Source organism: Lingula anatina, chromosome 8 (genome assembly GCF_051362555.1).
Source record: "Lingula anatina isolate TDL-2025a chromosome 8, LinAna3.0, whole genome shotgun sequence".
NCBI classification, from domain to species: Eukaryota; Metazoa; Brachiopoda; class Lingulata; order Lingulida; family Lingulidae; genus Lingula; species Lingula anatina.
This window is the reverse complement of record NC_141774.1, coordinates 14922015-14931293: the sequence shown is the minus strand read 5'-3', so window position 1 is coordinate 14931293 and position 9279 is coordinate 14922015. Positions and strand designations below refer to the sequence as shown.

Here is a 9279-nt window from a genome sequence, read left to right as displayed (position 1 = left end):
AGGTGTGTGTCAGATCTATGTAAAGGCTGCCCGTGAATTATTTTCTGTCGGAGATTCTCACCATGTTGCCAGAGAAATTGAAATTTACATATCAGAAACTGAACAAACACTAAGGGAATTTCAATTCTTTGTTAATATTTTATTTGATTAAACCTCACACCCTGGTGTCCGCTGAACGATTAACCCTTGAAACAGCAAGACAATTAACAACTGTAATTATTCGGCAAACGTTTAATTGCGTAGAACTCTCACCCTCATTCAGTATCACAATCTAATATTTGACATTTTTACCCCCAAGAACTGTGTTCAACCGTTTTATGCGTGCGACTAATATATATATACATTTGTGGGTTTCAGCACCCATGAAAATAATGTACTTGGAAATAGCCCACAATTAAAAAACGATCTTGATTAGATGATATCCGTTCGATTTAAATACCATTTATACAGATTTTTTTAATCTAGAGAAGACGGCTGCGTCGCTAGCGCTGAAGAAAACCGGTTGATAGCTGCTGAAAAAAGTATTGTAAAGTAGCTGTTTAATAAGGTTTCAATTGACTTGTCATGATTTTCACACTTGCGTTAAAGATCAGTTTTTTCATCCTTGACTAATCAATATAAATGTCACAGACGCAAATCTGAATGCAATCATGAAAAAGATAAAAGAAAAAATATATCAATCAGAAATAACTTTATCTTCTTTCTTAATTCCCAATTGCGTGAACTCTGATCTATTCTCAGGTGTAACGTAATTAAATACGCCAGTAAAATTATTATATTTTAACGATATTTCTCCTGCACGTTTGGCCAAGTGGACTGCTATTATGCTAAATGAGATAGTATATTAGAAAATTCAATTAGTCAAATTATTCGGAAGCCTCCACGGCCGTCGCAGGCTCTTCCGGTTGAGGATGAGGCGTTTCCCTTGGCTCTTCTTGCTCGTCCCTGACCTCTGACCTCTCTTCTTCTTTTTCCTCCCGCGGCGTGCTCTGTTGCGAAGATCCTGTCATTTTCGCATCCATTTCCTTGATACATTCCTTTACAGCTTTCTTGGCCCCCGGAGTATTTTGTAAATAAGCAAAATAAGCCGATCGCATGATGGGTCGACTGTTTGGGTGGATTTCTTCCATTTTGTCCAGTTCCATACGGAAAAAGTCCTGTTTAGTTCTGTTATATTCTTCGTTAACTCGCTTCTGCGCACTTGTCGTATATTTATCTTTTATCTCCTGTCTGTATGAAAAAAGAAAAGATGTGTTTAAGTGATGGCGATTGAACTGACTTAAACTTTATGATATACATATGTCTAAGCACTTCTTTCATAACTCACTTAATTATACAGGACTTCTAAATTTAGAATTATTCCACCGAACAAAAATTGATGAAACTTGGGGCCTACATAAAGGCCAAAAAAGGCAGTGTATGTGAAATATAGCATAAACATATCCCTTCCAACAAAAAAATTAATATATTACCAAATAGAAAAAAAGAGAGAGAGAGAGAGAGAGAGAGAGAGAAGGAGGAAGGGAGAGAGAGAGGGAGAAAGAGAGAGAACCCCCAGTGTCACTGCACCTCAAAGTAGCGACGTCACTGTATAGCAGTTTTCTATCCCTCATGTCCTTGGCGTCCACCTCCACAGCAGGAAACTTAGGCAGACGGGTGCTGCCCTCTTTCTTTGGACGATCTTTATCTTCTTTTTTTCTTGATCTGAAAAATTAATCATTAATGCATGTAGGCAGTTAAATATAATAGTTAATGACTAGATTATTAAGTAATTGACTAATCAGTTAATGATAATAATGTAACTTTTTAATTCTAGCTCACCGTTTTAAAACCATTAAAAAGGTTACCGACCGGTTTAAATTCTTATTATTAAATTGAATTTCGGGTAAAGTACGTGTACTTGAGCCTACACAAGATATATTTAAAATTCTAAAATTGTTATACCAGCAGAATCTGTATTTTATCTAGGCTTTCTCTAGACATGTTTATTTACATGTTTATATTTGTTTAGGTAAAAAAAAAAAAAAAAAAAAAAAACAGCATGAGTGATGGAAGGGTAATCAGGTGCGTACTTCTCGACTGTTGGAAGCGTTCTGGTAATTTTTACATAATGTGCTGCTGGGTTTCTTGGACTTAAGTTAAAATATCTAATACCAAGATATCAGAAAAAGCGGATGGAGGGTGTATATGGAAAACATCAGGTTACACATTTCGTAGTGCACAGGAAAAAAAAAAGACTAAATCGTTACGAGATCTAGAAACGGATGAAATATCTATAGTACCTTATTCTTGCAAGCCTCTGCCTGAATATAAAATAATGAATTATTTGAGATAAGAATGAACATATTACTGATGAAATATCAAAGAAACCACCAGAAATCAAGTTGAATTTTTTATGAACCGCATACAAAAATATCCGAAGATACGAATTTGCCATTGCCTGGTCCTGTGAACCATTCATTCAAACAACTGCGCATGCACGAAAAGTGCGCTATTTGAAATAAACAAGTTCGTGAAATTGACAAAGCCTGCCGGTGGTTACCGTCTGGTTGATTTTATTTCATTTGCTCTCTGGTGTCTTTTTGAAATTTTAAATTAGAAATGTTTTATTGATTTTGTGTTTTAAAAAGTAAATCCATCGGAATTCCTTAGAATAACATTTATTTTAGCTTCATTACAAGTGGATTCCCATTGTATTTATAGTGTTATATGTGGCCCCAATTGGGATTTTTCACCCCTCCCCCACTCTTGATACATAAAATGCGCCATGTGCCAGATTGAAAATGACATTGCAAAATGTATTTAAAATCGTAGGAAGGTTGATTGCAGATAATGCTGCGAGGACATTCTTGTTCCAGGGCGAACTCGGCCAATATAAATTTTTTAACTTCGTCTTCCGGTTTTGCAGCGCCAGTTCTAATTTTTGAAAGCGAGGCAATGGAACCAAACAATACGATGCAATTTGTAATCTCAAAAAATTGCTATTTTTCAATAAAGACCATAGCATGGAGTAAATCGAAATGCGACTCTTTTATTATTATGATCTTTAATAATCATTAATATAAAATGTACGATTTAAGAAGTTCTTGTTCCTGGCGTTTTTATTAACTTAATTGATTTTTTAAAGTATTTGGAGATTAAAAACACAAAAGTTGTCTGGTTTCATATCGAGGCTCTACGTTTCGTTCGTGTGCTGATGGGGCGGGAATTATTTAGACTCTCCAAACTTTTATTTTTACTTTCTCAAAAGAAATCTAGCTAAAGGGTCTTGGCAAAACTGGACTTACGCCGAAAGCTCGTCCAGCGATTTAATTTCTGGGGGTTCCACCCTAGGACTGGGCTTTTGGTCCATAGCGAGGGCAGTCCAGGGGTCACACAGTCCGATAGCTGTCGCCCTGGTCGCGTAAGAACGGGAAACCAGTTTCGTGTCTTCAGGCTGAAATGTAAAAATGGGTAACGGCAAGTTTTCTTAAGAGTCTTAATTTCATAAATTAATTGATAAATGTATTTAACATTCATTTATTCCTTTGTATTTTTTATGAAATTGTTAATCTATCGAGATAAGGAAAGTGGTATGTGGTTTTTAAAACCACTGGTTAAAATAATCAACAATGACAGGAAACAAGCACAATGTTTGAGCCAAAATGCATAATATAATGAGACATAAGTTAAACAATTATATTTTTTATCATAAATAAAATGGATAGCTCATCTAGCAAGCATTAGACCCTGACCATGTCCTATTGAATACTTACCCCATTTATTAAGTAGCTGGCTGCGGATGTACCGCAGTATGGCCCTAACGTGTTGAAAATAAATGGGGAGTGTTCCTTGCTGAAACATACAGACACAGTTTCCTTACTTAGGCGTTAAATACAAAAAAAAAAAAAAAAAAAAAAAAAAAAAAAAAAAAAAAAAAAAAACGATAGTGAAAATTCTTGGATGTTTGACGCACCTGACAACAAAAAATGCAGTTTATATGAAATCAATGTCATGAAATATACTGATCTGGAATGAGGAAAATTACCTGTTCGCCAGGGTCGTTAATATTTAACACCTACAACATCACTACGTATTTGTAATCGTGTAACAGTACATCGATAGTAAAAGAAATTCGACCTATGTAACAAACGTCGCTATATTACGAAATCGTTGAAATAAGGAATAATGCATGTTAAACACACAGGGGGAAAGTTTCTCATGAACACCAAATTGTTTTATTGACTGATAACGGGTTTGAGATCTTAAAATATTTGTAACCAATCATAATACATAAAGAAATCCTAAAACCACCCTTGATTCAATTAAAAAAAAAACTATTAGCATTAGCAATGGTTACACAAGATACCTGAAATACAACACGTATCTTAGCCTTCGTAAACAGTTCTGCTCTACCAAATATTGACATCAGATAGTGTACACTGGGCTCTTTAAGCAAATTAATATTCGTATTATAAAGAATGGGACATTTTAGATCGATATTTTCTACCATTTTTAAGTGCTTACTTTTCCCACGTTCAAAATCAACAACCAAGGAAAGCACTGCACAGCAGCATTAATAATACATCAACTTTGCCTTTTTTTCTGATAAAGAAATCAGCTTATAAACAAAGAAGTATCGAATATAACTAAAGTGGCAAGCAGAGATTGGCCTTATAGTAGTTACATTAGCTAATCCTCGGTATTTCCAAACAATGCATTGTTAAGTATTGTTTTAAAGGGGAAGGGACACCATTTAAATCTAATCACTGAGTAGAAGTGGGTTATGAAGGGATTCTTGGAGCATCCCACCCACCCCCACCTCCGCTTGGCCTCTCAAAGGTGAACACCACCGCGTTTTATTTATTTATTTATTTATTTATTTATTGTGAAACTGAAGCCAGGAGGACTGAGAAAATACTTACATTGGTGGCGGCTTGATCTTTTCTTTTTCTTCTTTGAGGTTTTTCTGCAATCGACGCAGCTCCTCCTTGAAATATTCTTTTCTCTTTTTCTCGGCGTCTGTCTCATGTTTGTCCTCGCCGTCTTTTGAAAGATTTGTAAATATTTTTGCTGTTCAAATTGTCGTTAAACAAAAAATTCTTACACACTTCGTTAATTAATTTTTACATTTACCCGTTTTACCATGCGTGCATTGCGTGTGTGTGTGTGTGTGTGTGTGTGTGTGTGTGTGTGTGCTGGCGCTTGTTTGAGAGAGAAAAGAGAGAGAGAGAGAGAGAATTTAGCTTTTTGTACGGTTGATCCCACTTTCATATCTGTCTTTCAGTATGGAAAACCTACCATGTGAATCTTTGTGTTTCTGAAAAAACATAGAAAATACATATTAGTTTATTATACGCAATCACAGCATTTGTTTGTAAAATGCTTAAAAATCTATAAAAAATATTTGCGGGTCGCTTCACTCCACATGAAACATCATTCCTATTGATGAACTATAACACACGCTTTGTTTTTATCCACATATATAGCACATGAATGTCATTCTTTTTCTCGTGTGTGTGTGTGTGTGTGTGTGTGTGTGTGTGTGTGCATGCGTGTATGAACAGACATATTTCACTAACATTCGTCGCTGTCAAAAAACTAGTAATCCAAAGCACTGATACCCCGCAGACACTTCATGTAATCAAGCATGCTAAATTTGACCTAAAACCCCTATAATCGACCAGTTAATGCATTTATCTACTTTTACTCAGTAAAACGCTCAGTGAGATTATCTGCTTGAATAATAATTCAAAAGCCAGTAATCAAAGAAACGGCTAACAGTAGTTATCAACCGCTATCAATAAGACAGCGAGAGCGCCTTTTGTCTGAATATTTCACACTTCACAAAGATCAACTAGTTCATGTTTGAATATTGTCAGCGTTCAATAAGGAGTAATGTCATCTATATAACCACTACAAACCACTCTGAGCTGGATCGAAGAAACGCTATTAACTTTTCATCTCGGACAATTGCTGTCCATTTCAAAGGAAGGGAACGCTGTTATCAAAAGGAAATGATGTGCAAAACAAAACCGTAGTTAACCACGACGCGCATTGAGCTGTATATGAACATATTAAAATACGGGTTATGCTTTGACTGTGATTTCGCCTTATGGGCTATGACAACGGGTAAAGATCTCTTTTTAAAGGGAAAGAAAATGCAAATAACTGTGATTATTTGGCACCTTAGTCGTCTTTTCAGACAAATAAATGGTGAAAAGCAAATGAAAAATGCATAGATACATAAATACATTAACGAGACAGCAATGGATCGTCATATAGGCACTGAAGACAGTGTGTGTGTGTGGGGGGGGGGGGGGGGGGGGGACCCCTCATTTTTTTCAACCAGGTCAGTTAAGAAGCAAAAAGGGAATAGGACATCTTTGTTTTCTTTTGTTTCACTTTTAGGTGTTTTTTGTTTTGGTTACCTACCTGCGCACGATCTTCTGTAAATTTTTCATTCACATTACACAGTCGTTAAGATCTACTGATCCATATATTGAACAGAGGTCGCTAAATATGTACATGTGCACCTCATATGAGGTTCTCTTTATGACGAGGCAATTCAGCTGGGCATGTACAGTATTTTACGACCACAGTTCTCTCCGTCTACAAATGTATTACTATGTACAGGGCTCCAACGGGGGGACGGGAGTAGCATACTTTGTGTAGCTGTATTGGAAAGCCACCTTCGACCATTAATATTGCCTAAATTTTAGGGTCCTCTTGGGGAGGGGTGTAACCAATCTTCGTACAGTGAAATGTTAGAGCTATATAAATCGCAGGACTATATGGTCAGTTAAGGATCCTCTCCGTGCTATTAAGTGATAGAGGCAAGGACGCTCGTAATCAACATTTAATGGTCCATGAGTGGTCGATCAACAGATTACTAGTGAAGCGAGATCCTTAAGTACTACGTGTAACAACCTTCATCCAAACCATTAATTCCTACTGTATTTTCTAAATCTATGAAACGCTTACCTCCTCCCCTTCGTGATCCGACATTTTCTCCTTGTAGCCAAGAGAAAACTTCCAACGAAACAATCACAACACGGCGTCACGTCTCAGTGTGGCAAGGCTCTATGTTAACTAATGCCTTGCCCGCAGTCGATGTGGCGTCCATGGAAACGACCTAGATTCACACGTCGGTGAATGCTGTCAAAGGGCGGGTAAATATGCGCGTGCCCCTTTCGCCCTTTGTTATGATAAGGCGATGAATGGCGGCAGTGTGAGCGTGCATTGTCGCGAGATTTGCTTATCTTTCATGCGGTGCCTTAACAAACATCATGTGTACAGTTGGAAATAACGACAATGTGTGTTGTTATTGTTATTAACAGCAACTGTAGTATTCGACACAATGCAAATTATGATTTTGATGTAACAGACACTTTTCGTCAACACTGACGTGTTGAAAAGTGGGTAATACGTTCATGGAACAGCTTAATTGATGAGCTGCCTGTCAATGAAAAGTCAATTGATTAATTTATTTAATGCTGCAAGAATTGTTTAAAATTCACTTGGCATATTTAAATTCAATTGGACAAAGACTGAAGGATAAATGAGATAGCTATATACACACCAGGGGCGGGTCCAGGATTATTTGAAGGGGGGGGGGGGGAGGGGAATTCCGCGGATGCAAAGCCGACCATTTCCCCCCCCCCCCCCCGTGTGGGGTTCAGGACCTGCTGAAGAGCCCCGAAAACTGTGGTATTTTAAAGGGGGAATAGTACATCATGGCACGGTTTAGAACCATGATTCATCCAGTCTAAATTCTAATTTCAAGAGGGGAATATAAGTGTGATTTTACCGTCATAGATGAAGCAACCAATTCTTCACTGACTGACAGAGAATGGAAAGGGCACCACTATTGACACATTTGAAAGTTTTTAACTATTCCCTCTTCATAGGGGCTTGCTTTAACTAAAACCGTCTCGGTGTGAACCGCCTTCGTTATCATTAAATGTTCATAGTGGAAGCAAACAATTTCTCACTGACTGACATTTAAAGAAAGTCATCTATATGTAGGAACGCTTCATTGTAGGTTCTCAAACAAGGTTTAGTGGGCATGATGAACTTCAGTGTTTATGAGAAGACTTTGTTCGGGGCCTGGCGTGGCTCGGGCAGAAATGCGGCACTCCGTCTATCGATCGTAATTGCAGATGTTTACGTGTATATCCAAACTGTTCCTCTTCGTGAGCTCGAGAAGGTTGAAAGTTTCGTACTCCTACACGGGTTCGAGCTCGAGAATGCGACTATTTTTTTTTATTTTTATTTATTTATTTTTTTTGCCAGAAATAATTTACAAATATTGCGTTTGATTACTGTAAGGACAAACTCGTAGGTACGGAGGGTGGGCGGCACAGAAACTGCGCAGTCGGGAGCTTGCATGGATGCAAATACAAATGTAAAGTAGTCATCAACCCATGGTAACGGAGAGCCACGCGTTCAAATCCAGGATGACGCACCACAACAACGACGTCGACCAGGCCCTGGTATCGGAAAGTCACTGGAACGAATGTGGGCTCTCGTTGGACATACCAAATTACCTTTTGCAAAAATTACTTTTTTGGGCAAAGCCAAAATTAATCTTAGTATAAAACTAAAAAAGCACTCTGAGAGCGCAGACCTCCGCCAAGGCAGCAAAGTCTCCACCCAATGCCGTTTCACCCCTAAATTTTCATTCTATAATGATTAAGTTTTTCGATTTTTGATTATTGATTGATTAATGATCCAGATCACCACCAATAACTAATCATCTGTTCCCTCGTCCACTTCTGACAGTTCCTGAAAATTTCATCAAAATCGGTCGATAACTTTTTCTGTAATGTTGCTAACAGACAGACAGACAGACAGATAAACTAAAGGAACCAAAAACATAACCTCCTTGGCGGAGCTAACAAACTCAAAGCTCCGTGTCGGGTTCTCAAACACGGCTTCCTGTACATCATGAACTTTACCGTTCAAGATAAACCATGGTCAGGGACTGGGGTTGCGTGGGATGAAATGCGGCACCCGGATTATTGATTGGGATAGCAGATATACACATGTACATCCAACCTGGCCCTCTCCGTGACTCGGTTGAAAGTTTCCATCTGATCATCTCGTGTCAACGAAACTGTCGTGGCTGCGTGGTAATATTGCTGTCTTGCAAATAATCAGACACTCGTACGCTGGTTCTAACCCTACCAGATATTATCTCAATTTTTGCCGAAATTAATTTTTAAAAATTGCGATTGGTTACTTTCAGAGGAAACCCGTACCGACGGTGGGTCGGTGGGTCCGTTACGGCGCAGTCGG

The 9279-nt window shown here is 38.0% G+C and overlaps 1 protein-coding gene across 1 annotated transcript; it reads right to left on the bottom strand.

Annotated features, from left to right (window-relative positions):
* Positions 1-124: 124 nt before the first annotated feature.
* On the bottom strand, positions 125-7143 carry LOC106169858 (uncharacterized). The gene is made up of 7 exons (XM_013549488.2): positions 6964-7143; positions 5281-5299; positions 4905-5025; positions 3756-3834; positions 3288-3436; positions 1570-1704; positions 125-1230 (listed from the first exon to the last, which is right to left on the bottom strand). Exons 1-7 carry the CDS (start codon positions 6985-6987, stop codon positions 867-869), a joined length of 891 nt encoding a protein of 296 aa, XP_013404942.1. The 5' UTR covers positions 6988-7143; the 3' UTR covers positions 125-866.
* Positions 7144-9279: the final 2136 nt, after the last annotated feature.